Source organism: Aspergillus stella-maris, assembly GCF_047715825.1.
Source record: "Aspergillus stella-maris strain CBS 113639 unplaced genomic scaffold BDV14scaffold_11, whole genome shotgun sequence".
Taxonomy (NCBI): domain Eukaryota; kingdom Fungi; phylum Ascomycota; class Eurotiomycetes; order Eurotiales; family Aspergillaceae; genus Aspergillus; species Aspergillus stella-maris.
In genome coordinates this window covers 330859-357858 of record NW_027396805.1, presented here as the reverse complement: position 1 = coordinate 357858, position 27000 = coordinate 330859, and the positions used below count along the sequence as shown (strand labels likewise).

Genomic DNA, 27000 nt, shown 5'->3' with positions numbered 1-27000 from the left:
TTACTCACTGTCACTATCTGCTGTGTAAAACTGTAGAACTTATGCTTCGTCGTATTTTCTTGATTCCGATTGGGTGGTGCTTATGTGACTAGGGGTCGTTTACGTAGCGGATGTGATTGATATCTTCTACTGGCTCCCCGGCAATAAAGAGCACTTCTTTACGCACTCATCTACCCATTATTGGATGAAGGAGCTGGTCTGGAAGAGACAGCCCGTCCGGATGCCGTACTCCATTTCTTCATGCGGGTTTTCCGGTTGATGGTTCTAGCTTGTAGGAGTCAGGGAAAATCGAAGTATTGGCAGGGCATGATTCATGAATTTAGAGTATTGAGAAACACAAATCAGGACTCGAGGCAGCATTCTTGTTTACAGGATTTGCAGTTGCAGGTAGTTCGATTGGTTTCTGTTTGTCTGTTGAAGGTGATATTGTTTTTGTGAGTATACATGTATAGATAGAGAGAGAGAGAGAGAGAGATAGATATAGATATATACATATATTAATATATACCACATGTCGATATCAAGAAGGTAGGGAAACAAATTGTGCCAGAACCAACGACAAAGCACCTTTTCCTTCCTTCGACTTGCCATCGCACCCTTATCTCCTGGCTCCCCATATCTGACCAACTCCGTCACGGCAGAGGCAAGGCACAGCGCAAATGATATTCAACGTTCCAGCCGAATACCAGTTCATGGTGATCAGCCGAATGTCTACGTTCCCTGGCACGGGCCATCTTGTCTTTGGTCATTCTCTGGCATGATGGATGCGGACGGCCTATAGCCATGCAGTGAGGTTAGGAGGTCAATGTGCCTCGCCTCATGCAACAAACGTCCACATCCATCATGACCATGACGATCTCGAATATCATGGTTAAGATCGCCCGGGTGGTGATCGAGGCCATGGACAAAAGGAAGACGCCCCTGGAGCTTGCGGTTAGTATGATACCTGTAATGACCATTTCGACCACTTTGGAGTCTGGGAGGGAGGGTACGGTGCTAATCTAGGTAGGTGCTGCCCATGCCCGATGACATCTTTATCCTTTTGTGGCAGGAGCCAGTAGTCACCTCCACCTCCATCAAGCTGAGGGTGGAAACCTGTTCCAAGGTTCCAGAGCCCAGACGTAAGCAGGGTCGCCGGTAGCAAGCAAGGAGAGACATATGTAAGGGGTGAGTGTGACTAAAGGCTAGAGACGGAGACAGACGGAGAAAGAGACAGGCACATGCAGATTAGATTACCCTTTCGTTAGTTGGTGGATGTATATTCCGCAGATAGCCTATGGGACTGGGACTGCTCTCAGTCCTGGGAGTTGGGGAACCCTAAGCGCATCGATCACATCACTGCGCTTACTCTTCACGGACGAGCAGAAAGTACGTGAGAGGAATGCAGAAATCGATCGAGTCGAATCGAATCGAGAATTAAATACATGCACGGCGCACGGTGCGCTAGTCTGAAGATCAGATCAGGAATGGAATCTCGATCCGACTCGATTTACTTCCCGTTGCCCGAGATGGCTTCATTGTGATCGGTCTGTCTATTGGCATTGTTGGCTGTTCAGCTGGGATGGTGAAGACTGCTGGTAGTTCCTGTAGGTTGGTAGTGAATGAAGGTGGAGATCAACATGCAGGTGCTGAATAGTCTACGGGCCCGGCACGCGATAGTCTAGCTGGAGATCGGTATATTGCTTCTTTAACTTCCAACTTCTAGCTTTCAACTGACCGTGGATCGTGGATCGTGGATCGTGATGAACTTGTAGGAGAAGAACTCCGGAGGGTAAAAGGCTATTCGGTTTAAATGGCTAACGTATTGCCAAATTGATATGGAATTCAGTAGACTATAACTGGGTAGGTGGTGGATGTATATCCATCCGGCTCGGGACGGTCTAGTCTAGCTGGGCCTTACGAAACGTGCTTTGACGGAGCCCTAGCAAGGTGCAATTGCTAAGCTGAATCCAGGTATTCGGCTTCACCCCCCAGCTTTGACCTTGCAGATCATCCAAATAAGCTACGCCACGATGTGATTCTCGGGGTTGGCAAAATTGACCGTGATGACCTTCATCGACCTCCACTCACCAACCCTCACCTCGATGAAGGCCTACACCCTGACAAAAACAGGCGTCGACTCAATTGGACACTCGACCTCAATCTCCTTTCCACCCTCGTGAACCTCGCCAGTCCCAGTACCTTCCTCCTCTCCATCCCAGAGTTTCCACGACGCACCTTTAGGCAAGTAGACCTTGATCTTCCTCTGCCCCGCCTGCAAAACAGGAGCAACAAGGTACCTATTCCCGAAAAGAAACTCCGAGTCTACCTCCCAAGCCCTCTCGTCATCCGGAAACTCATGGAAGAGAGTCCTGATGACAGGCGTCCCCTTCTCATGCGCCTCCTTCATCAAAGACCTCGTGTAAGGACGCAACGTCTCACGAATAGCAATGTACCGCTTGCAAATCTCGTAGATTTCCTCGCCATACGACCAGATCTCGTTAGCTGCACCGGGGGCGGTAGGTTGATTAGCTGGTTTGGGCTCACGGTCTCCATGAAGACGCATAACAGGGCAGAATGTACCCCATTGGAACCATCGAGTGAACAATTCGCGGAACGCAGGGTCGTCCGGGTTTCCGCCGTGGAAACCACCAATGTCTGTTGTCCACCAGGGTATACCTGCGATTCCCATATTCAGGCCTGCAGAGAGCTGGTTCCGGAAACTGGACCAGGACGATGCAATGTCGCCGCTCCAGACGAGGGCTCCATATTTCTGGCTTCCGGCCCAGGCGCAGCGGAGAAGGTTGACGATGTTTGTCTGCCCGGATTCCGTCATGCCTTCGTAGAATGCGCGCGCGTACTCCTTGGGGTATGTATTGCCGATTTGCACATTGCTGCCGGCGTGGTATCGGTAGATGTCGAAGTCGTAGATGGAGTACTCTGGTTCAGCTTCGTCAAGCCAGAAGGTCTTGATGCCTTTGTCGTAGTAGTTCCGTTTGGCTGTTTCCCAGATGAATTTCCGCGCTGCTGGGTTTGTTGCGTCGAAGTGCGTTATGTCGCCGTCACATTGCATTGCGATGCGGAGGCCGCGGTCGTGGCGGATTAAGAGGCCTTGTTCCAATAGCTCGGGGTAGTTTTCGGAGGCGATTTCGACGGTTGGCCATATTGAAACCATGAGCTCGACGTTCATGTCTTTGAGTTCTTTTACCATGGCATCTATCATCTGTAAGCATCTGCCCCATTCTTCAGGGGAGTATAAGTGACATACCAGGATCAGGCCAAAACTTCGAATCAAACTTCCAGTCTCCCTGATGCTTCCAGTGGAAGAAATCACAAACAATGACGTCCAAAGGAACATCCCTCTTCTTATACTCCCTCGCCACATCAAGCAGCTGCTCCTGATTCCAGTATCGCAGCTTACACTGCCAGAACCCCAGCCCGTACTCCGGCATCATGGGTACATACCCAGTCACAGCAGCATACGCCTCCTCAATCTCAGCCGGCGAGTCACCCGTAACAATCCAGTAATCCAGCACCTTGGTCGAGTACGCCTCGAAGCTCATGGTGTTTGTTCCGAGCACGGCGCGTCCAATACCCGGGTTATTCCACAGGAGCCCGTAGCCTAGCGATGATAGGGCAAAGGGTACACTAGCCTGCGAATTGCGGTGCGCGAGCTCGATGTCGCTTCCCTTTAGGTTCAGGCCAGGCTGCTGGTACTGGCCCATCCCGAAGATTTTCTCCTTTGGATGTTGCGATTCGAGACGCATCGTGAGATGGAAGTCACTGGAGCCAGGGATAGGTCGTAGCTCGCGCGCTTCAATCTCCAAAGCGCTGCATTTAGGGTCCGTCGGGTCCCGTCTGTGCCGGGCGTACTCTTCCAGCAGAGTCTTGCCGTCAGAGTTGTAGATGGTGAGCTTGCCGCGCTTGGAGACAACGGCTTTGATTTTGCCATTTGTGATTGTCGCCTCTTTTTCCTTGTCTGGTGGAAGCTCGATCGAGGAATTGGATGTCTCGGGCTTGGAAGAGAGCGCCCAGTCCTCTGTTGGCATGGCCGCTAGCTTCATGGCTCTGATGCGGAAGGCATTGTTGCTCCAGGGCTCGACCCAGAGAGTGTGGTCGTCGAAGCGGAATATGAGTTTGTCGCCGTCGGCCCAGAGCATTGTGATTGTTATTTTCTAAGCTATGAAAACTGTATCTTGAAGGACTGTCAGTCAGTCAGGTCTGCAAGCGGGGAAAGAGGAAATATATACCGTGTGAGCAGGTCAAACAGTAACAGCTCAGCGTTTGCTGCGTCACTCCTCATGGCGGACAACATGACAGCAGGTACTTGCATCGTGGGACTGGCGTCCAATGATGATAGATAGCCAAGATGGAGACAGCGGCTTTGAAGACGTTCTATTTGATGGAAGAGTTGGAGTCTGCGGGGGATGAAATGGAAGAATAGATTCAGCCTAAAGTGGTCGACAAAGAAGTACTCGGCTGAAGTAAGCTTTCATATCACGGGGACTCAAAGACGCCCTATACCAAATCACTGAGACGAGCGGTAAATGGACTCCTATTGAGCTGGGGCATGGGAACTGTCTGTATTGGAAAGTCGAGATGCCAACATTATATTAGAAAATAGCCACGCCCGCTCACTATAAGAAACGACCGTAGTATAGCCATAAGCAGATATACCTGTGTAGTATGTAGTATGTAAATGCAAAGCCCTTCCAGCTCAGTGCAGCCCAACCCAGCTCTAAACTAAGCAGTAATCAGAAAAATGAAATGACTGCCTAAGTAAACATATCCTCCGCCCTCCGCCTCGGCCCACCCCTCCCTTCAATCTTATCAGAGAACAGTTCCTTGCCTGCATTATTCCCAGCACCGGCGCCAGAACTGCCATACTTAGACGGGAACAGTTCACGAACACTTGAGCCACCGCGTCCCTTGATGGAAATACCGTTGCCTGTCTCTGCTGAGCCCCGGATCGCGAAGCCCTGGTCTCCGCGCGAGGCAGCGGAGCCGCGAATATTGACGCTCCCTCTTGAGTTAGAGTTGGGATTCGAATCGGGGAAGAGCTCGACGTTGCGATTGCGGGTGGAGTTGTTTGTTTCGTGGGCGCCGTCGACGAGGGGGATGGAAATCCGTCGCGAGAAAAGGTCGGCTGTTTCGTCTGCGGCGTCGATGGCGTCGGAGCGGCGGTGGTTGCTGACTTTTGAGGGAAAGAGTTCTTTCTTCAGGTATGTGTCTGCGGTCTTGTTGGGGAAGAGTTCGCGCGAGTTGGCGTCGTCTGAAGCGAAGAGTTCCCTCCCTTCGTTGCGGTGGTACGGTGGAGGCGAGCGCTCTCTGAAGCGACGGCGTGATTTCTGGCGGTCGTCGACGTACCCGCCTTCTTGCATCAGGGTGTCCCGGCCTGGAGAAGCACTGCGGTTGCGCAGCCGGCCTGATCGAGCGCCCTCATCAGGAAACAATTCCATGTCGCGGTCACGGCCGCGGTCGTGATGCCGGCTTCCACTTCCTCTCCTTCTCCCGCGATCATAATCATCTGAACGATCTCCGCTACCGGCCCCGGTATCATCATACATATTCGCCGTGATACCCTCATCATAGTCCCTCTCGCGTCTCCTCCGCAACTCCTGCCCGTCAAAGCGCCGTCTTCGATAATCCACATCACTATCCCCACCCCCACCACGCCGCCGATCACTCTCAATTTCACGCCTCAGTCGCTCACGGGGATCATGCTCCGGATGCATCATATAGAACCGACTCGCCTCGTAAGCGCGCGGCTTCTTCTTATCCGCCTTGACAGCGATTCTAACCTGCAGTACCGAGTCCGGATGCGAAGCCAGGACCTTCGCAGAGCGTAGGCGCAAAGTCGGAACATCACCGGGCGTTGTAGCGGCTGCCTCAGCCTCACCTTCATGTGTCAGCGCCGCAAGGGCCTGCATCCCGGCCTCGGGACTCGAGTACACGATGTTCGCGGAGGTGTCGTCGATCCACTCAATGCGGGAGGGTGCTTCGGCGGTGAAATGCGCGAACGCGAACTCCTTGATGTTATCTGTTGTTAGGTCGTCGACGCCGCGGATGTGTACTTTTTCAGACTGCATATCGGCGGCTTGGGGGTCTGGGATTGTGCCGTCGGGGTTGGAGGACGTGATTGCTTGGAGGGTTTGCTCCTGTTGTCATCGGGTCAGTAGGTTACGCTTAGGATTGGGAGCTTTGGTTCGTGAATGAAAAGCTCACCATTTCAATCGGCTCGGGCTCTGGCTCGGGCAGAGGACCGAGGTCCAGGTCCATGTCGATATCCATGTTGAGGTCCATCGCGATTCGCGTGAGGGGGTCGTGGAGAGGTCGATTTGGGTGTTGTTAGACGGTCGCGGCGTGCATTGAAGGGGGAAGACAGAGAGAGAAGAAGAAGAAGAAGAAGAAGAAGTAAGTGAGGAGTTCGGAGAGGTGAGAGTAATTATATAGAAATGAGAGAGAATAAGAGAGAGAAAGGTAGAGAAAAGTGAGTAGGCAGTATGAATGAAGCTCAACTCCGCCTGGACGGGATGAGGCGCCGAAACTTCCTCCACCACAGACCGCCTACGCTGATCTCCAACTCTCGTCCTAGCACAGCCAACAACTCAACTAGTACAAGTCTCTCACTTCTTTCATAGAGCAAGTCAATCTTTCGGTCGCGGTCAATTACATTCATTGTACGTGAGTGGTATCCTTGGCAAGAGAAGGTCTAGTCCATCCCAAACGCCTATCCTATCCGTGTTTAAGAGCATACCGATTCATATCATCGTTCTGTTCAACCAGCAAGCCGCTTGCGCAGCACCCAAGGCTCCCAGCACTTCCAACGCCAGTATGCAAATACAATCCCTACAGACAGGGAAGGTCATATGTGAGGTAACTCCACAAACTGATGAGACCATAGACAAGGTAAGGCCTTACACAGACATAGCAAACACAAATGAGACAAAGAAAAAGAACAAAAGAGATCCAATCCAAAGCAACGCTCATGGGGGTATATTCACGCATCACAACCATATATCACCTTCTTCACCAGTCACCCATTGATTCCACACGCGCTCATAGGCGTCTTCCAAGTCACGAACCCAGCGGGTAGTGTCAAATAAGGGGCTTCTCCATCGCTCCTCGAATAGCATTTTGCGGAGCTCAAATAGCCGGCCTCGGCCTCGACCTTCTCCGGCTGGATAATATAGATTTCGGCAAAGATTGATTGCCTTCTCCTCGTAATCGTCATCATCGTTGGCAATCAATTCTCCTCGAGCTTGCTGTCCTGATGGCGTATTTGGCAGCGCGCTGCTGAGAATACTGCTTGCCATGCGGGAGCACATCTTGTATTTGTATCGTGGCAGTGTCAACAGCGGAGTACCGCTCCACAGAACGTCGGTTGCTGTCGTGTGGGCATTGCACTCCGGTGTGTCGAGGAACAAGTCCAAGATTTTAGCTCGCGCAATGTGAGTGTTCTTAGGCGCAACATCGGTGAAGATGATCCGAGAGGCTGTCTCTTCACCTGCCCAAGCCACAGCAGTTTCTCGGAGGTTCTGTTCCCCAAGATCAGGGAAGCGGAGTAGCCAAAGAACAGCATTCGGGATTCTAGCCAAAATTCGTAGCCAGGTCCGGAAAGTTGTAGGCTCAATCTAAAAGAACTAGTTAGTTCTCGGCCATCGTGGCGTGGGAAGGGGGAGTGGTTACCTTATAAAGTTGATTGAAATTGCCCAAGATGATAGTATCATCGCTAAGGTTAGGAAACAATTCCTTTCGCATTTGCCAGCGTCGCGATTGCTCTTGCTCCCAAGCAATATATGGGTCTCTTGCATCAGGCGCACTTTGCCGATGGTCACAGCAGAAGAAGGTATCCCGACTGAAGACAATCTTCTCTCCATACACCCAATGCTCTGTCTCTTCGCCATGGTCTTCTTCGAGAGGACGGTCCTCTATTCGTGTGCTTCGATTACCAGGCGAGAGGGTTTCCGGGGGAATCGACAGCCGGTCGGCAAGAATGTAGTCGCACCATTCTGCACCGAGTGTGCCCGCGAATCCCATAAAGGACATATGAATAGGAGCCGGCCGGGCAGCGAAAACTTCATTGCGAGCGCCCCGGGTGTAGCCGTTGAGGTTGATTAGAATGTGGATTCCGTCTTCGACTATCTGCCTCACGAGCCTTTCAACAGGCCAGCTGCTCGCATCGTGGAACACCGGTGCCTCTCGTTCAATTTGCTGGCGGTGGATGGACTTGTCGCTTGCTGTTGTAGCGTAGCAGTACGCCTTGACTTTGGTCGGGTTGTGCAACCCGAACACCGACTGCATCAAATGTGCAAGAGGGTGGTTGTTGAAGTCAGACGACACATATCCAACTTTGAGATACGGATTGGGAGGAGACGGTGGCGGGTAAACTGTGGACGGAAGCCACGGGGACCGCGAAGTTGAGCAAGAGATGCGAAGTCCATTTCGCTGGGAGATATGCCGAATCTGCTTTGCGGAAAGCGGGCAGGTAAAGGTATGGAACGGAAGCACGGTGGGTGCATTAGGAGCCGATAGAGCAGAAGGCAGCTGCGGCCGTCGATATTTCGAAGCAGGATACTCCCTGCCGTAGATGTACCGATCTTGATACCATCGCCAAGTGATTGATCTGATCACACGCTCAACGAGCTTAACGATGCGAGAGCCCTCCCACTTTTGTCCGGCCCAAGACTGGAGCATTGCAGCCAAATTTCCAGCCGCAGACCGATCTCGGCCTTCCACGCCAGGAATCAACTGCGCGCACAACTGCTCTACCGTGTTCGGAGTCAAGACGCCGCGACCCCAGACCTCGCCTTCCTTGAGTTGCCGATCGACAATATCGACCACTCGCTTTATCCACCCAGTTCCTGGTTCCATGCTAGGAGACTCACGGAGCATGCCCTGCTCGTCGACATGCCAACGATCCCGGAAGCCGAATGAGTTGGAGATTCCCCCACGACCCATCCAGTTGCATACCGAATTAAGTGCATTGGCCAGCCCGCATACTGCCTCCGCGAATTCAGGATTTACTTTGACAGCGCGCTTGTAGTATGCGATTGCGTCGTTGACTCGTCCTGCATCCTTAACCGCATTTGCCAGGTTCGCAAGTGCAATATCGAAGTTGCCATCATAGTTAACGGCCTGCTCGTACATCCGGATAGCAGCCTGTAGCTGGCCGATATCCTTCAACAAACTTCCAAGGTTTGTGTAAAGGTGCGCATGCCGCGAGTCAAGATGCAATCCGTAGTTGTAGTACGCGAGAGCCAGAGAAACTCCAGTGCCGTGAATGACACCAGGGATTTCAGGGTGCTGCAGGTCTCCAGATGAGCGCGCAAGACCTTTGCCAGGTGCGTTGTTGTGAATACCAGCGAGTAGAATGCCAACATTGTTGGCGGTAGACGGGGTGGGTTGAAGCGAAAGCGACAAGTAATAGAGAGCAAGAATGTCCCGAACACCAGGTGCAGACCGAGAAGGACCATTCTTGTGGGTGGTCGACATGCCATCCTGGTATATCTTCGCCAGCGATAATAGAGAATTGCTGGTGGTGGAGAGAGCTGCTTTTCTTGCGAGCCCTTCCGGAACATACTGGATGCCTGGAGGTGTCCCGCAAGGCGCGAAGACCAGCTTTGATGTCTGCAAAGCCTTATCAGGATACAGTAGAATAGTCTCCTGCGGATCATGGACATCTCCCATGTATCCACTGCGCGATACTTGCGTGAATGCGGAGAAAATCTGCTTGATGAGACTTTGAATGCCGTTACGCTTTCGGCCGGCACTAATGAGGATGGCATCTTCGAAGGCCGCTGCAGCAGCGACATAATCACCCAGAGCATACAGCATGTTCCCTTTAGCGTGAACAAGCGCGAGAATACGACCGTTGTCGCAGCCTGGGACAGAATAACCACTGGAGCCATGCCCAGTAGCACTTTCCCCAGACTGGCGATTGGCCAAGGACGGCCGCCCGAAGTCATCGTCGTAATCAAAGGCGGCCCTATCGTAGGATCCCGAATCAGAGGCACTGGACACTCGGCTTTCTGCATCGCTTTCTGTTTCGCTCGCATGTTCATCGGCTTTGAAGCATTCGCCATTCTTGGACAAACGAAGTGAGTTTTGCACGAAGTCGATGATGTTGACGGCTTCCTTTCCGCGTTGATTGCTGCAGAGAAGGCCAATCAGATGCTCGACCGCTTCGAAATAACTTGGGCGCAGCTTCACAGCCCGGAGCCAATGTTGCAGCGCCTCTTCGCGTCGGTCTAATGCTAGCAGTGTTGCCGCCAAGTTGGAGATTGCTTCGACATGCCTAAAATTTCGTCAGTCATATCGGTCTTCGAAAATTATATCTGATACCCTCACGCTGCGTCACGATTAATAATCCGCGAATACCATCGCAAGGCCTTGTTGTAGTCTCCGAGGCCATAAGCCAGGCATCCACCCAAAAGCATGCCATCAATCCATTCCCAACCACTTTCCATGCAAAGATGTGACAGTAGCTCCAGTGATGACGCCGCATTGACAGCAGTCGTATTCTCGTTCAAGGAGCCAGGCATCCCAGAAATAGAATTCATACGACCAGATTGCCGTAACCTCTCAACCAAGTGGTTCCCTGTCGGCTGAAACTGCGAAACAGAATAATGATGACTTCTATAAAGATTAGTGTTAAGGCCAGTCCGCGTAAGAAACCGCAGCTTCAAAGCTAGAGAGTCATACTGGCTTGACGGATAGCTATTATGTCGAGTAAACTCAGGCGCAGAGGTATGAGAGAAATCGAGGCCTGGCTGGCGTGGTGGTTTTGGATAGATGCTGGGCTTAAGCGGCCGTTGTTGGCCGTCTTGCGTGGCATTAGAGGCGCTATTCCGACGTGCTCGGTGGATAGATGCGAGAAGATCAACATAAACACCATGCGCCCATGATAACACCTTCTCCTTGAACTCGGCATTGGATGCCCGGGATCCAGGGACTGGTCCAGTATTTTGGAAACCACCACTGCCAGAAGCACCGGACCACGACGCAGACGGTTCATGCAGAGGCGGACGAGACGAAAAGCCAGAGCCAGAGTTGCTTTGGTGGCGGGTATGGAAAGGTAACACGCGCTGGTTGCCTAAAGAGTTCTGATCCGAATGGCGGGGAGGAAAATTGTTCTTCATCATTGCATCATGCTTAAAACCACCCAGAGGGTTCTGATTCCACTCTCCGATCTCGAAATTATTTGGCGGAGCTGATCCCACGAAAGGCTGCTGCCCTGCGTCGAAGAATTGAGGACCGGAGCGACGGATTGGATTCGCAAACTGCGGGTTCAACCGGGGCTCGCGAAATGCCGCAGGGCGATATGGAATATAGGCACCATCTGGCCAGTAAGGCCCGTATGGCCCAGTGCCTGCAGATGCCGTAGGCCCAATGCACGTTTGAAGAGTAGCCGGAAGAACTGTAGGCACATATGCTCCATTTTGCCAGTAGAATCGCTGCTGTGGTAGTTGTACCGGTAGCGACTGGTTGAGCACAGAGTCCATCTCAGGTGCAGCATTCAGTGAGCGGATCCAGCTGATACCGTTGAACCCTTGCGACATATCTTCCGGGCCAGCATTTCCTCGATTGAGATCATTCTTGTGCATTGGCGGAAAGTTGAACGTTTGCGCGGCGGACGATTGATCGAGCGTGGATTGTTGCCAAGGATCCATCGGAAAGCCTGCCTGAGGCGCCAGATGACCTGAATCCAACTGCGACACCAGGATGTGCTTGGTTGCCGGCGGTTGGATAGTCATGTCCCCTGGTGTTCCATCGTACCCCGCCGCTAGCGTGCCATTCGGTGTTTTCCTCCGCAACGCATGTTCTCCAACATTGTTCAACGCCAACGTCGCCGATTGTGTAGGGTCATGGAGATCGGATCGCTGGACGGGGTGGGGGTATTGTAATCGAGTTCGAGGGACCGATTGGAGCGGGTTATTATTCGGAAAGTCGTAGGTAGAAAACGGCGCATCGAACGAGTTATCCAAGCCGTACGGGCCGTTGAGAGATTCGGGTTCATGGTATCGATTGAGGTGATGATGTGGTTGAACTGGCGGAAATGGCGCCACGGAGGGTAACATATTGAGCCCTGGCACCTTGTCTGCTGCTTGATTCCACCGCACTTGTTCGCGCGGCTCTCACGCAACCCGGTACCGGGGATGGAGTATTATATCAATGATCAGTGAAGAGAGATTGTCAGTCGGTGAGAAAAGAACGACAGAGAGGGAAATTCGAGAGGTATAGCGAGGCAACGTAAGAGTCGGTGGGAAGATTAGACTTCGATAGGATTCAGGCGACGACCCAAGACAGAGACAGCGGTCAATAAGGTCGAGAGACATCCAGGTCGGATTTATCGACAACGAGCATCCTTTTTATAACGCTTCTTACACCTCATCCTGAGCCGGGCCAATTCGCAGGATACTCAATGACGCCCCCCACGAGTTGTCTCGGGGCTCGACATGAACGCGGGGAGAGGTGACAGGTTGTAGAAGGCGACGAAGGGCCGATCCAGAGGGGAGGAGTGAAGTGAATTCACAGCTTCACAGGAAGTGAATGACGGAGGAGCTGAGCGACGACAGGTATACGAAAAGGTATGCTTGTATGTAAGCGCCGGATTCCAGAGGGAGAGGAAAAGACACGCAGGCGATCCGCTTGTCGAGACGCTAGTTGCTAGGACAAGAAGAGCAGATGCAAGGGAGTGGGAAGGGATCAGAAGTCACAGCCCTAGTCGGAGGAGTGACGCAGGCGCCCGCGAGACACGATCAGCGGCAAGACAGGAGGTTCTTGGCAGCAATGCTGGATGCTGGAAGTCGTGGTAAGTGGTGGTGGTGGTGGTGGTGGAGGTGGAAATGCGAATGCTTGGTACTGGTGCTATTACAGATGAGCCACCGCAGCAAAGGACGGCCGGTCGGTCGGTCGGTTGGCGAGAGGAGGGGGCAGCCGGAGGGAAAAGAAAGAAGCAGGAAAAGAAAGAAGCAGGAAAAGAGGGAAGAGGGACAAAAATCAGGATAAGGACCGGGGTCAGTATAATATCGAGAAAATAAATACGAATCACAAACAAAAAGATGAAGATCGGAGGAAGGAAAGTGGACTGCGCTCAGCGAGAAGAGTGGAGGAAAAGGCTGGACATGGCACCAGTCGCTGATCCTCAACTCTCTGCTTTGGGGTTTTTTTTTTTTCTCTGGTTTACTTTTTTCTGCTATTTTATTTTTAATCATCATATTGATTATTTCTACTGTATTCTGCCTCGTTCTACTCATCTCAGCCGGTGATTCTCGTTTCTCACAGATACATTTGAAATAATAAATTGGGCTCATATGCTGAGATGGTATAGTTCGCGGTGCTAAGAAGAAACAAGCTGGAGGCGGACGCAAGGAGCTCGTTTGGGCGGAGGAAGACCCAACGGTCAGCGGAGAGGAGAGGAAAGGGGGCAAAAGTAAGACTAAGGTGGTAACTCTAATAAACTCTGATAGATGAACGGCATCGGAACCTTGGTTTAGTTGCGAAGTCTGGGGTAGGCGAAACACATATAAAACTAGTTCGCGGTGTGATAGTCATGGACTAGGTAAGAGGTGATAATGTCTCAGCTGGAAGTTAGATACTCTCAACAAGACCATATCCTTACAGAGTACTGTCGTAGTTTTTCCACAGAGTGATTGACGCGCAGTCTCGAACATGGACTCATGGAGATTTTGGACGAGCGGAGCCTCTCCCAAACGACAGCAGGCATCGTGATCCCACTTGGAGGGGGACAGTGGCTTGTGGTGGGGGGACAAATCTCGATGGTCAGCGGCGGCAGACACCAATGACGGTCTAGAGCGGGATCGTTGCGGCAGCTGAGTGGATGCTCGATAGAAGGTGACTGCTCGACTGGATAAGGGGACCAGCAGCAGTGGAGCCAGCGAACAAGCTGACCGGATTGGGACCTTGAATTGGGGGCGTCGACTGAGGAGGCTGAGGCACCAGGATCAACTAAAGCGTCTGGGCAGTTGATGCAGAGAATATCCCTCATTTCATTTATGTTATTATTGACTGAGATGTTGTATGGTCAAGGATATCACAGTGGTGAACTGGTGATTGACCTTGATCAAACTAAATCATCCACTCCTCCGCCCGCTGAAAACGACGATCCAACGGCCAGACTGGAACCAACTGGAGATGATAGGCACTGGGGCAGAGCAGATCCAAGGCTGCTGCCAGGACGTCACCCGCCAGTGGTCCAGTCGCAGTCAGTCGCCCTCCCTCCCAGGATCCGGTGGTGGCGCCCAGACACTGATCAGGGCGATCTCGCACTGTTCCGAGGCGCCAGTCGCAGCCTAGCAGCCGTGCAACAAAGAAAGAGAAAACTCAGACGCAATGCAGCCAATATGCTCCCAAGCCTGGGCTGATGCAAAATTAAAAATAAGCTGCTGTGAAGACTCGCCGGTGTATCCTGCATTAGTCACCGGTATATGGAGGGTCGAGTTTGACAGGTAATACACGATGCAGGGCTGTTGGATATATTGCTTGCTCCAACGTATCGAGAGGAGGCAAACATCACGGGATGGAGAGTGGAGACTAGGCGGATGACAATATCATGACCTCGAAGTACTTCAAACATCGAGTTCTATTCAATACATTCTTACTCTGGGGTTATCTTTGTGCCTTGGAGGAAATAAGGCCACACAGACTCACAAATCACAGACATCTCATACTAATGAAGATCGACAAATTGAACTTTGCGAGTTTCAAAACAGGCCTTTCTGTCTCTAGCAGCATCCAAGACTCATGTGGTAACACAAAGCAAATAAAACAAAGTATGGCTTCTGCAAGCTGCACAGTACTATGTATCTATCCGCATTCTCAACGCCGTACTTTATTCCCAGTAAGTACTAACGCTTGTACCTGGATATAACGGTCGTTCAATGCGACAAATAAAGAACAAGAACCCAACATCGAACAAGTCAACAAACCAACAAACCAACGAGTCCATGACAGCCGCCTAGTCTAGGATGATGAAAACCCGCATCTCGGCAGCTCCGCGTCGCACAGGAACCCGGCCGGCTTGTCCATAGTCTTGGTGATCCTCATATCGGTGTATCCCGTTGACGGAGGTTCCCTAAGCTGCTCGTGGGCAACCGTTATCCTGCTTACTGTACTTAGTCGGTCAGAATCTCAGGGCGAAATATGTATTACTCCGCTGTCAAGCACTGACGTCCACAACTATATATATCCAGAGTTGACCAGTCAAACCGGCTCTTGTTTCACTCTGCGTACTCTGCCGCCCCGTGCTAGCCAGCGTAGAACGTAGAGCACGAGGTCTTAACGCATCTAGTATCCATTCATCCACGACCGCGGGCGCATCCAGGCGTAAGGTTGTCACTTGGCTGTACTCGACCGCAAGTTCGCAACGGTTATGCCTCGTTGATTCGGTAGGGCGAACCCATACCTTGCGCAGCGTGCAGCGTACCCTGGCCTGCCAATGACACTAATGCAGCGTTGCGGCGATCTAAGCCACCCTCGCGGGCGGATGGTGGCATTGTTCAATTTGTTTTCGATGACAGATTGATGAGCTGAGCGGATTACTGGAAGTATTATAGACAAGGTTTGAAGATAAAATAATGTGAATTTCATTGTAATGTCTGACTACGATATACCCCGGTTAGACAACCAGGTAAGTTGATTACGGTATGTAGACCGATGAAATGGACCACTGTGTCCACAGGCGAAGCGAACTTCTCCCAAGGACACCGCGGTGAGTAGAGGGTCGTTGATCTTCTTTGCGCAAAATAAGCCTATACCACGAGGTGATTGTTCAATCCAGGCCCGAAGGCGGGAAGGAACGGTAAGAGCCAGAGTGTTGCAAAGGTAACAGGGGCCAAGCCCGGAGCTTGGAGATGGAAGGCTACCATGTCCAGTGAAACCGACGAAAAAACTTCGAATTGAACACAAGTGAGAATCCTAAATCATGAATCGTAAACCTTTTTGATGCCGGTAGAAGCAATGATCCTATTCGCTGTAGCTATTTAACGCCATGAATCACGACCATTGTTTACTCGGAGGGGACTGTAGACCATTAGCTTTCCGCCACTAGCGATGAACAACAGACTCAAAACATACCGTCAATCTCGCCGGCCTTGATGTCGTCGGAGACATCCTTAGGGCTGCGGCCATCGACCTTGCAACCGACGGAGAAAGCGGTACCGAGGATCTCAAGGACGGTACCCTTGAGCTCCTTGGCAAGAGAACGGTCGCGCATTTTGCGGGCGATCTCAACAATCTCGTCGAGAGGGATGGACTTGGTGTGCTTGATGTTCTTCTCCTTCTTGCGGTCACGAGGAGGCTCCTTGAGGGCCTTGATGACAAGGGAAGAAGCGGAGGGCACAACGGAGACAGCGGCCTGACGGTTCTGGATGGTAAGACGGACGGTGACACGGAGACCCTTCTGTACGAAGGGAAAAGTCCATATTAGCCATCTGTCCATTGGCGCACAGGAGAATTGAGATTTCTTACCCAGTCACCAGTGTTCTTGGCGATATCTTCACCAATCTTCTTGGGAGACAGACCGAGAGGACCGATCTTAGGAGCCAGAGCGGACTGGGCACCGACCTCACCACCAGTCACACGGAGGTGGCTATATAATTGTCAGTTTTGCGATAGAGCGAGTAAGGGAATCCTTTGAGAACTTACATGATCTTCACCTCATTGGGGTCGAACTTGGGAGCTGCCCAATGGGTTTATGTTAGCCGCCAAAGTTGCCATGGCCAAGGAGATGATACTTACGCATGGCGAGTGCGAAAGGTTGTCGATCTACCTTGGTGTGTTGTTGGGTGGTTGGTGTAGAGAAGAAGAAAATGTTCGAAGCCGAAGGTGAACAGTTTGACGGGAACCACACCTCCGGAGCTAAGGCCTAAGCGAGCCACCCGAATGGGGAAAGCGCGTAGGGCACATTTACAGTCACGTGACCGTCATTTCCGGATCTATGAGATCGGCATGGTCGCATACAGATGGCAGCGAGGCTATTATGAATTTGTGTATTTGAATCTAAGAAATTTGCTAGATTTGGGTAACGAAGCGAAAAAAATATAACCGCTAAAGATACACACGATCCGAGGACCGCCGTCACCCGTCCATTATTGCTCTCATGATCGCCATTAACTCAACATTTAATTCGTTCCGGAGACAGCAAGCCTTCGTAGAGTTAGCACAGATCTTCTGCTTGGGTGATTGAGGCTTACTTCATGAGGTGATCCATGAATGTTTGCAGAGAAACATCGTCAGTGAAAATCGTCTGTGACGACACGGTTCCACCGTAGCCTCCTGTCGTATGCGTCGTAGATGGGTTGAGCTTTGACAAGAGGAAACGTGCTTGAGAACCACCAGCATCACAAACAATGAACCGGGGTAGCGGGAAACGTTCCGAGATGAGTTCCTAATGTTCGTCAGATATCATTTCATAACAATTGCGGGTAAAGTGGACGAACCCTTGCGTCTTCCTTCGGTTGGTCAAGCAGAACCTTCAAATTCTCGTAGCCATCCTGGTCTTGGTATCCAGCCTTTCTCCATTCGGCAATGGTCTCGCCGTGGAAGATGAGAATGTGAAAGAAAGTGTCGAGAAGAAGAATGTGGGCGGGCTGGATGGAAGCCGAATCCAGCAGGACTGGTTGACTACCCTCATGCTCAAGTGAGTATGAGTCCAGAGTGGGTTGAATCATGACAAGCGAATCGCCAACATCTTCGTGGTTGAGGACATGGCGGTAGAAAGCCGTCTCATCAGGCGAGTTGTTGAAGACCTGCAAGAATTGACTTCGTCGGAGATGGAACATAAACTGGGGATATAGGGTAAAGTTCTTCTCCAGACGGAATGATGTTGGGTCATCCTTTCTGTAGTCTGCAAAGCGAGAGCACAGTCGGATGAGCATCCTATCAACCCACCGAAGGACATCAGGGCCATCATCAACTTCAGCCTTGAAGACACCAATACGTGCCATGAGCACAGCGGCAGCTTCCTGATCGAAGGACTGTGCGAGAGTAGGGTCACCAGCAGGACCGCTGAGGTTTCGTGCAACGGTTGTAACTCGAAGGTGGTAGTGGCCGGAGGAGTTTTGGTAGTAGGTCAAGAACTGCATCATACCCCTTTGAGGTCCTTGCTGCACAGCCGCGGGCCCTCCTTGGTTGGCAATCTCGAAGTAAATACCATAGCTCGAAGACGGGTCGATACCGCACATCTTCCAGGCACAGGTGTTACCAATACCGCATTCCGTCTCACCCACAGAGCTGGACTTCTTGTTCAGAGAGACAGCGTGGCCAATAAGACCAGTGACCTTGAGTTCCTTGGTGGTAAGGACTTCAAGGGATGCATTGAAGCCCATCAGGAGGTTGTCGTTGGCATCCTTGTCGAACACTCTGACGAATGACTGCTTGAACTGGGACGAAGTAAAGCTGTCGGTGAGGAGCATGTGACCTCCAGTGTAGTTGGCAAGATTCTTCATTTCCAAAAGACCAACTTGGTCAAGACAACCGGCAAAAACGTCGATAACATGGCCGTTGTTCGCGGCGCGCTTGGCTAAGGTATCGTAGAACTTCACGGAATTAGAAGAGAGTGAATATTGGGATGTGGTTCAAATGCTCACCTTCAAGGCCTTCTTGTAGTATTTGATGTTGTCGCGGTCAATGTCGTGGTGTGAACGAATGGGCTCCTTCAGCTCAGGGCTCACAACGAGACCTGGGCCTTCAGTAGCGGCACCGCTGGTGAACATCATGATGTGAGCACCGGCGTTCTGGAAGGAAGATTCGAGGAGTCCGACAGCAACGCTGAGAGCCACACCGGTACATCTCAGAGGACGCTTGTCGTTGGCTACAGGCCAGGGGTCGCGTTGCAGCTGCTCGAGCATGTTCGTGATCTGGAATTCGGCTTGCTGGACGGGGAGCAGGAATCGTGCGGCAGCACCGAGCGGCGGGCGAGGGGGCTGTTGGGGCACGTTTGGCATATTGGGGCGAACACCGGAGCTGAGGCCGAGCATTTCCTGGACTTGCTTTGCGTTGTAGTCCTTGCTTCCGCGGAAGACATAAGACTTGGCACACTCGGCGTAGCCAAGCTCGTGCACTTGTGCCTACAAGACATGTCAACAACAGTCTGGATTCCAGAACGCGAGCAATCCTACCATGGTGCCGAATGTAACTAGACCAACGAGGGCATTTGGAGGTAGGAGAGACAAGCTCATAATCAAGGAATCCTTCACGGCCTTCAAGCTGTCATCCTCCTGGCAAGTATCGACCACGAATACGAAGATAGGGGGTGCGGGGGCGGGGCGAGCAAGTTGGTATTCGATGGTCGTGCTCATAGGGTGAAGCTCTGGGGGTATCGTGCTCTCTGTGATATCCTTGTAGTGTGGAGGAAGGGGGTTTCGCATGAGACAGAAGGGACAGATCCAGATGCGAGCGCGGACATCGACGTTGCTTCGGACATGTTAGCATCAACATACAACCCAGCCAGGCAAGTATGGCACGTACGCATAGGGGTTGAGGACCGCCCGGCAGGGAGCCTTGCAAGTCACCGGCTCATATTGGAGAAGAGGAGCGTCTGGCCGCTCCTTGAGGGGAGTGTAGACAGCACCGATAGGAACAACAAGTCGGGACGCTTCCTATCATTGACAGTTCAGCAGGGGTCCCGAATGTTATATCTAGCTAGCCTCACCATGCGAGAGCTCGGAAACGTGTTCCAACTCAGTCTGATTCCATCGCGGTCTTCGACATCACTCCATTGATCTTTCAACGCTTCGTAGTCCATGTTGTCGGACAGTCGGGGAACAACTGGGGATGGCGGAGTAGGACGAACGAGGGGCCACCGAGAGCAATTATCCGGGAAAAACGCAACTTATATACTCAAAAAGGGCACTTCAAGCATAACCCGAGTCCAGAAACAAAAACGCCGGCAACTGATGTCGTCCGGAGGCTAATGCGGGGGGGGGTTCCAGGCAGTGTTGTGGGAGTCGGAGCTGGATTGAGGCCAGGTTGCAGCACTCCCGGTTGCTCTGGACCACCGTAGCAGAATCCACGCTAGCCGCTAGTGCCCTTTAAATTCACACCATTCTTGGCCCAGCTTTTTTCTTCTTTCTTCAAATTTCTTCAAACGCCGACTCAACACTCAGCTTCGAGACAATTCAGTGACGGAGTTGTTTTTCTGTCGAGCGAAGAACGATAATGGCCCGTTGCTGGGCACCTGGTCTTGAAAGGTCATTCTGATCCTTTTGGATAAACTGGGAATCAGCTGTGGTCACATTCCCTTCTTCATTGGTAGTCTTTACCATGATTCACGAAATCACGAGCAATAAGATAATAATATCGATTGAAGCTATACTTGCTATTGGAATACGTTTATACCCTTAAAAACCTATTATATCCAGACGAATGTTATCTCGAACCCAATCCGCTCCCAAACGCCATTGCCTAGTGGCAGACCATGCGAAACGCAGACACCGTAAAAGGACGTAAACATATCTTCGTGGAGGACATGTGGCAACTCCTAAGCATTCCGTTGCGCCCTCCCAGTCTGTTTGAGGAGATAGCTGCGCTTGAAGTAGGTGTTAGGGTGGACAATCGTGTCGAGGTCAATTTCACTTGCGGTGCCGTCTTCCTTTGCTCGCTTGATTTCAGCTTTGTGAGTGAACTCGAACACTCGATTGCAGGCAATGTGGTACCGGGTCTTCTCAACATCTTCGCGTACTCCGCGCAGCAAATCTTTTTCGTGCACGCCGGTAGATTGGAGGAGCCCGATCAGGTTATCAACAGAGAAGTGGCGGTACGGACACCCATGTGTTTGTCCCACGCCAGGATTCGAGTCGTTGAGAATCTTCTGGCAGGAATAAGGTGGGTAGCCGCGACCCCTTCGGTTGACATCACCACCGACATCTCCGTAGACGTGGCGAATGTTGTACTTGTATCGTGAGTTGAATTCGTCGTCGGTGAATCCCTTGAACGACTGGCGCCAGAAAAGAATACACTCTTCTAGCGACATGCCAATGCCCTTCAGGAACAGACTGTACTGAAGTCGACCGTAATGCTTCAGGTGGTTATTCTTGCGCAGTGACATGTGCAGGCTGCGCATGCAAAGCGGGAAATGTTGGGAGAGAGGGTCGATGCTGGCGGCGGTAATAGGAGCTCCATCCACAAACCCTTCACCCTCGGTATACACAGATTCTGCACTTCCAAAGTTCTTGGACAAGTGGTTTAGGATGGGGGAGAGACGATCGTCTTCATCAAGTCGCGGCAAAGCCCTGCTTGTAAGCTGGGATTTGTTAGTCCAACCCACACTACCTGATCTTAGAGCAGGGTGAACAAACCTCTAGCTGGCGTTCAAGTCGCGCAGTGAATTCAGCAATGATCATGCTAAGCTGTTCTCTTTCTGGGACATATGCCTTTCCCTTGGCGAGGAAAACAGACCGTCGTTCCACCAGCTCTGGCACCTTCTCCCAATCCACTTTGTACCAAGACTCCTCGTCAGAGCGTCGCAAACCTGGCGTCGCAGCGACCAGGTGATCAGAGAGTTCCCGCCTCTCCTCATCACTTACAGACTCCCAGTCTAGGTTCAAGCTGTCAATAAATGCACGTCGTTCTCTAGAGTCATCCGCCTGGAACCGGAACCTGAAGAGCATGGTCTCTGCTCGAGCGAATCGACGGCGAAGGTCTTCCGTGGCCGAGAATGCCAAACGGAGGATGAAGTGCGAGTAGTGGTCTTTCTGTCGTTCATTCTTCAGTCTGGGGTCTGCGGAACCAGTTCGAGATGATGTATTGGCAGAAAGAGGGAGGAACTTCTGTAGTAGGGGTGTGATGTGTGCGGTTGTCTCAGCGGCGGTCTTGTTTCTATAAGAACATGCCTCGATCTCGGCGAGAACTATCAACGTCAATAACGCGAGCCATGAGTCGGAATTCGCTAATAAACATACCCTTCAATCGATCAATAGCCCATTGTTCAAATTGCTCGAGTGTAATCTCAGCAGTGGGTGGTGTATCATAAAAGTTCAACCGATGGGGGTAGTCCTGCTGCTTGTAAATTGGTGTTGCAAATTGTGTCTTTTTGTAGTTGACGTTAGCCCTCCGCTTGGGGTCGACTCGATTGAACTCCTGGCGGATCATCTTGAGCGTGATGAGTGCCAAAAAGCAACTGTTTGTGGTGTCGCAAGTTCGTGCTTCGACCCTCTATCGGAATTGTTATCGCCGCGCCGGGCAACGCGAAGACGCGACCAGCACGCGCTGTATAAGTCACGTGAGTATTAATTCTGCCGATTGAGCTGAACCGAGGGACGACTGCATGAACTGGTCGATTTCGGTCACCAGTACATGTGATCGAGATCAAAGTAGATCAACTTGATAACTCGCAACTTTGCTTGGAAGCATTCTTATTCCATCTTCACTCACCTCTGTAGATACCTAGAGTGCACCCCCTTCTCCCGAACCACTGGCTGATTCCGACTTATTTTTGATTGGCCCGGAGAAGAGGCCGACGCCGCTCACCGACTTCCTAAAATAGCAGTTCCGCATAATCCCCGCGGGATCTCAACATTGCTTTCCCCAGGTTGTTGGGATAGCATCAGCTCAGCTTTCTGCAGCTCAATTCTCCTCCTATTACAAACCATTCACAGCGGACTAAATGTATGTAAACTCCCATCTATACAAACATTCTTGCACACTAACCATTTTGCCGCATCCTCAGAGCATGATGGGGATCTTATAGGACCGAATACTCTTGAACATAATATCCCGAGGCCCGAATCCTTTCGCAACAATTGAAACAAAAAGCATTGCCCAGCCCTGCGGCCTCAAACCTAAAGCGAACCATACAAAACGAATCAACAGCAAGTCCAATGACTTTCACAGCTAAGCAGCTCAAGAAAGCTGCACGGATCATCCTAGTCGGTGCACCGGGTGTGGGGAAGGGAACGCAAACCGAACGCCTCCTCTCCAGATTCCCAGAGCTAGCTTCAATAAGCTCAGGCGACCTCTTGCGCGAGAATGTCCGCAAGAAGACCCCGTTAGGTATGCTGTCTACAAACGCTTTCCCTTAGATGATACCATTAACAGTACATTGCAGGATTGGAAGCAGAAGCCACTATCCAAGCAGGCAACCTCGTCCCCGACTCCATGATCCTCAACCTCATCTCCTCCGAATTCAAAACCAGAAACTGGTTCTCACCATCACCAAGCGCATCAGTCTCCCCCTCAGCATCCTTCATCCTAGACGGTTTCCCGCGCACAGCTTCCCAAGCCACGAGCTTGGACTCTCTTGTCCCTATAAATTTTGTCGTACATCTTGTCACTCCGCCTTCTATAATCCTTTCTCGAATCGCTTCGCGCTGGGTACATGAGCCGTCCGGGAGAGTGTATAATACAGATTTCAACGCCCCGAAAGTCCCCGGCAAGGACGATGTCACGGGCGAAGCATTGACTCAAAGAGAAGACGACTCAATAGGTACGTGGAAACAGCGACTACACAAATTTGAAGAGACGAGCAAGGCGCTACTTCAACATTATCAGAGCAAGGGCTGTCTTTGGCGCGTTGAGGGTAACTCGAGTGATGAGATTACGCCGAAGCTTCTTGCGGAGTTTGAGCGGAAGTTCTGCTGAGTTTGTCTTCCGCTAATCTCGCTGAGATATTCCTGTATTACTACTATATACTTTGTCTTCTACTGGATGCTAGATGTATTGGCTGTTACGATTAGGACATATATATCATGGGCTATGGATATCATATTGAATATGAGTATGCCTTTCATGTCTGATGTCCTCTATATGGTCATATCGTTCACATAGCACATGCTCATACCGTAACAATGTCTCAGAGCGCCGAATAAGTAGATCACCAATGCATCATGGCTAAAGAAGCAACCTGACCAAACCAGAAGAAACCGAATATGCAAAACATCAACAAAAGAAAAAAGAGAACAAATATTCCACCCCTCCTCTATTTCTTGCCATTTCCATTCCCGTTCTTCCCATTGCCATTCCTCCCGTTCCCATTCCCCTTCTTCGCCTCCTCCGCAAGACCCTCCTTCGTAGTCCCCAGCTCCTCCAGCCCAACGCGCGTCTTATACTCCCTCGGACTCTCAAACTCCTTGTTTTTCCTGAACCCCTTCCACATCCCATTCCCCCTCAACTTCGCCCACCACTCCGCGTTCCGATACTTCTGTTCCGCCTCAGGCCCGCCAAACTCAGCGCCCATCTTCGCCTCGTAGACAGTCGCAAGACCCTTCCTAAGCATCTCATACGAGACATCGCGCTTACGAAAGGGGAGTGGAAAATCGATCATGCGGCGCACGTATACGGTTCCAACGGCCCGCTGGTACTGGTCTGGTCTGTGGAGGTAGACGCGCACGCGCTTGTTCGTGAGGTACGCTGTTAGCCAGTCGTGGGCGTCGCGCGCAAAGGGCTGTTCAGGGCGGCCGAAGTGGGCAAGTTCGGGGGCATCGACGCCTGCTAGGCGGATGTGTATCTGTTCGCACATAGCATGTTAGCAGGCGCAAGGTTTTGAGTATACCGTGTAGTGTGAAGAAGGATACAACGCACAGTATTATCCTTCAACTCCTTCTTCTCCCGCGGCACCCTCTTCCAAGGTAACCACCCCCAACCTGCAAGGCGCCCGCCAGGCGTATGAAACATCCTGAAATTGTCTCCATCGCCGACACTCGTCACTTTACCCAGAATACTCCTCTTCCGAAAGTACTCAGCCGGTATAGCAGGCGCAGCAGGGAACCGACGGAGGTAAGTCCTGCGAAAGCGAGCGACGCTGAGGATCGCTGTCGTGAGAATCACAGTCGGTATTAGGGTGCGCGACTCGGTGAAGGCCGCCCAGTCGATGCTTCGTTGCTCAGTGCCGTCGGCAGATTTGTTTGTTTTGAGGGGGAGCCATGGTGTGGGCTTTTCTTCGTCATTGGGTGGTTTTGGGGACCATGGCGGCCATCGCATGGCGGCTCATGCCCTAGTTGAAAAAGGGCTGTGAGCTGTGAATTGTAGGGTAAGGGGAGCGTGTTTGTCTTGGAGAGGGCTGGCGAGGGGAAGTTTTGAGGGTGGTAGGCGAAACTCCGCAGGGTTGTCCTGCCGGTTGCCCGGTGCGGAGAGGCGGTCAAAATATATATTTCGGCTACTGGCGGTCGGGTCCTTGGTTCTCTCTAGTCACAAGAACCAGTCAGGACTGTCATCTGGACAGTCCACGAGGAAGTTTCTCAAATATTGGGAAGTAAAGCTTCTATAACCTGCGAAAAAGAGATAAGGTATATGGAGATTCGGACCCTTGGTTTCTAAAACAAAAGCAGACAAACAGATCTACACCCATGCGCCGTTATGAAAAGAACAAAGAGAAGAGGTATAACGAATATATCGAGCCGGAAATTTCAACACAGAAAAGCACGTCTATTTCAGGGTTGCAGGGAGACTGCTTTGTGCCTTCTGTGCGGCTGTGTCAACGGCCTTACGAAGCTTCTTTTCCTTGAGGTTCTTCAAGTATGCGAAGAAAACGATGAAGATAAGTTCCATCCTAGGACAGTCAGTTCATGCTGTGGCCCTTAACAGATCGAAGAACGTACCTTTCCTTCGTCATCATCAGAAGACCTTGTACCATCAGCCCCTTCAAGATTTGAGGTCCAATGCCCTTGAACAGGGATAAGGGACCCTCATTCTGTACAATAAATTTCATGACCTCGCTGAAGGTCTTGAAAGGCTTGCCGTTGCGAGCTGGAGGTGGGCGTGATTGAAGGCCGACCTTAGCGACAATCAATGGCTGTGTCGCAATGGTGGCCATAGCCTTGGATAGGGCGCCGAGAACTTGAGCTATGCTTAGCAACGACCCTCACGCAGTTTCAATTCTATTGCACTTACGGAACGCCTCCCAGGGCTTGAGGCTAGTCCTTCCGGGAAAGAGGATGTCCTTGAACCGCTGATAGGCACCGTATGTGATAGCGGGATTCACAACGAGGATCAAGCTCGCCTTGAGACCCCTCCAGAGTCCTGACCAACCGTCCTCGCTGTTGATAACCTCCTTGCCAGTCTCGATTAAGCCCTTCTTATCTTCCTTGGGTTGTGTCTGCTGCCGCGTCGTGATGACAGCGACGGGGATGGTAAACACCTGAGCGACGGCACCAGCGACAGCACCCAAACTGAGTTCGATAGCTGTTCCTGGCGGCTTGGGCAGACGTTCCGTCGACATATAGAGCGTCCTCACAACGCTATACCAGTAGAAGTAGGCAAAGTTGGTAGAGGCGACACCAATAAGAGACCCGGCCATTCCTGAATATAGACCTTCGATTCCCTCCTTATCCACAATTTTCGCGATCGCATCCCAGGTCGATTTATAGTGTACATCGTCTGTCGAATGCTCCTTTTCATCGTCCGCCTTCTTCACCTGAACTTGCAGTTTCGTCTTGACCCTATATAAGTCGCAGTGGTCAGTAGAAGCTCTTGGTACATGACACAGACAAGAGGAAAACAAAACCATACAAATCAAGTGGGTAGACCATGGCATTTGCAAGAACTGCACCAGTTGCACCTGCGACGGCGCTGCCCCAGGGAGACAGCGTAGGTTTCGATTGACCAGCCATTATGCTAATTTATACTCTGTGATCCTGATGGAGGAGAGAAGCCGGGCGGTGATAAATTTGACAGGCAGACAGTTAGCTGCGTGGGATGTCTTGCGTGCCGTCTTGGACTGGCTCTCTAGGTACTCCGCTTTGAGGGCCGAAGACGGAGGATGGAATCACTGCTTGTACTGAGCAGCGACTGAATCCACAACCGCACTTTTGGAGAGGAAGGGACTACTCAAGAGGAGCAGAGAGGAGCAGCGACCCGTGAGAATGAAGCAAAGGTTAGTAGTAGTGGATAGAGAGACCGAAAGCCAGGAAAGAAAATCGGTAGACGGCCGGAGGTTCACCTCGGCGCGCGCATGCCAGAACGAGCCGAGGTCCAGGAGAGCAGGCGGGCGTGGGCCAGCGATTGTCTGGGTCGAGCTCTGGGCACTAACACCACCACAGCAGGCTTATCGGCTCCCGCTGCTTG

At 51.6% G+C, this 27000-nt stretch overlaps 11 protein-coding genes across 11 annotated transcripts; 3 read left to right on the top strand and 8 right to left on the bottom strand.

Moving 5' to 3' along the window:
- Window positions 1–1829: 1829 nt before the first annotated feature.
- BDV14DRAFT_168647 (putative glycosyl hydrolase) lies at window positions 1830–4447 on the bottom strand. The gene is made up of 3 exons (XM_073767893.1): window positions 4230–4447; window positions 3248–4174; window positions 1830–3195 (listed from the first exon to the last, which is right to left on the bottom strand). Exons 2-3 carry the CDS (start codon window positions 4137–4139, stop codon window positions 2093–2095), a joined length of 1995 nt encoding a protein of 664 aa, XP_073630890.1. The 5' UTR covers window positions 4140–4174; window positions 4230–4447; the 3' UTR covers window positions 1830–2092.
- Window positions 4448–4456: 9 nt separating this feature from the next.
- BDV14DRAFT_168645 (uncharacterized protein) lies at window positions 4457–6388 on the bottom strand. Its single transcript, XM_073767892.1, has 2 exons — window positions 6205–6388; window positions 4457–6137 (listed from the first exon to the last, which is right to left on the bottom strand). Exons 1-2 carry the CDS (start codon window positions 6280–6282, stop codon window positions 4755–4757), a joined length of 1461 nt encoding a protein of 486 aa, XP_073630889.1. The 5' UTR covers window positions 6283–6388; the 3' UTR covers window positions 4457–4754.
- A 434-nt stretch (window positions 6389–6822) lies between these two features.
- Window positions 6823–12376, bottom strand: BDV14DRAFT_14636 (UDP-N-acetylglucosaminyltransferase). Its single transcript, XM_073766451.1, has 3 exons — window positions 10330–12376; window positions 7669–10276; window positions 6823–7613 (listed from the first exon to the last, which is right to left on the bottom strand). Exons 1-3 carry the CDS (start codon window positions 12057–12059, stop codon window positions 6987–6989), a joined length of 4965 nt encoding a protein of 1654 aa, XP_073630888.1. The 5' UTR covers window positions 12060–12376; the 3' UTR covers window positions 6823–6986.
- A 1349-nt stretch (window positions 12377–13725) lies between these two features.
- On the top strand, window positions 13726–14795 carry BDV14DRAFT_168640 (uncharacterized protein). Its single transcript, XM_073767891.1, has one exon. It carries the CDS (start codon window positions 13971–13973, stop codon window positions 14364–14366), a length of 396 nt encoding a protein of 131 aa, XP_073630887.1. The 5' UTR covers window positions 13726–13970; the 3' UTR covers window positions 14367–14795.
- On the top strand, window positions 14461–14918 carry BDV14DRAFT_14626 (uncharacterized protein). Its single transcript, XM_073766447.1, has one exon. The coding sequence runs from the start codon at window positions 14555–14557 to the stop codon at window positions 14870–14872; it is 318 nt and encodes a 105-aa protein (XP_073630886.1). The 5' UTR covers window positions 14461–14554; the 3' UTR covers window positions 14873–14918.
- A 645-nt stretch (window positions 14919–15563) lies between these two features.
- Window positions 15564–16874, bottom strand: BDV14DRAFT_168637 (60S ribosomal protein uL11). The gene is made up of 5 exons (XM_073767890.1): window positions 16741–16874; window positions 16648–16681; window positions 16471–16591; window positions 16078–16402; window positions 15564–16023 (listed from the first exon to the last, which is right to left on the bottom strand). The coding sequence occupies exons 1-5, from the start codon at window positions 16742–16744 to the stop codon at window positions 16010–16012; spliced, it is 498 nt and encodes a 165-aa protein (XP_073630885.1). The 5' UTR covers window positions 16745–16874; the 3' UTR covers window positions 15564–16009.
- A 249-nt stretch (window positions 16875–17123) lies between these two features.
- sec23 (GTPase-activating protein SEC23) lies at window positions 17124–19747 on the bottom strand (the record flags this gene model as incomplete). The annotated part of the gene is made up of 7 exons (XM_073772721.1): window positions 17124–17148; window positions 17196–17389; window positions 17442–18539; window positions 18591–19070; window positions 19122–19416; window positions 19471–19601; window positions 19655–19747. The coding sequence occupies 7 exons, from the start codon at window positions 19745–19747 to the stop codon at window positions 17124–17126; spliced, it is 2316 nt and encodes a 771-aa protein (XP_073630884.1).
- Window positions 19748–20090: 343 nt separating this feature from the next.
- BDV14DRAFT_168632 (DNA primase subunit PRI2) lies at window positions 20091–22240 on the bottom strand. The gene is made up of 3 exons (XM_073767889.1): window positions 21903–22240; window positions 21300–21850; window positions 20091–21244 (listed from the first exon to the last, which is right to left on the bottom strand). Exons 1-3 carry the CDS (start codon window positions 22090–22092, stop codon window positions 20483–20485), a joined length of 1503 nt encoding a protein of 500 aa, XP_073630883.1. The 5' UTR covers window positions 22093–22240; the 3' UTR covers window positions 20091–20482.
- A 345-nt stretch (window positions 22241–22585) lies between these two features.
- BDV14DRAFT_168630 (adenylate kinase ADK2) lies at window positions 22586–23688 on the top strand. Its single transcript, XM_073767888.1, has 2 exons — window positions 22586–22992; window positions 23048–23688. The coding sequence occupies exons 1-2, from the start codon at window positions 22821–22823 to the stop codon at window positions 23578–23580; spliced, it is 705 nt and encodes a 234-aa protein (XP_073630882.1). The 5' UTR covers window positions 22586–22820; the 3' UTR covers window positions 23581–23688.
- On the bottom strand, window positions 23689–25033 carry BDV14DRAFT_168629 (thermonuclease family protein). The gene is made up of 2 exons (XM_073767887.1): window positions 24520–25033; window positions 23689–24445 (listed from the first exon to the last, which is right to left on the bottom strand). The coding sequence occupies exons 1-2, from the start codon at window positions 24916–24918 to the stop codon at window positions 23918–23920; spliced, it is 927 nt and encodes a 308-aa protein (XP_073630881.1). The 5' UTR covers window positions 24919–25033; the 3' UTR covers window positions 23689–23917.
- Window positions 25034–25229: 196 nt separating this feature from the next.
- BDV14DRAFT_168627 (putative peroxisomal carrier protein) lies at window positions 25230–26827 on the bottom strand. Its single transcript, XM_073767886.1, has 4 exons — window positions 26446–26827; window positions 25828–26375; window positions 25536–25773; window positions 25230–25486 (listed from the first exon to the last, which is right to left on the bottom strand). The coding sequence occupies exons 1-4, from the start codon at window positions 26544–26546 to the stop codon at window positions 25363–25365; spliced, it is 1011 nt and encodes a 336-aa protein (XP_073630880.1). The 5' UTR covers window positions 26547–26827; the 3' UTR covers window positions 25230–25362.
- Between the last annotated feature and the right edge of the window lie 173 nt (window positions 26828–27000).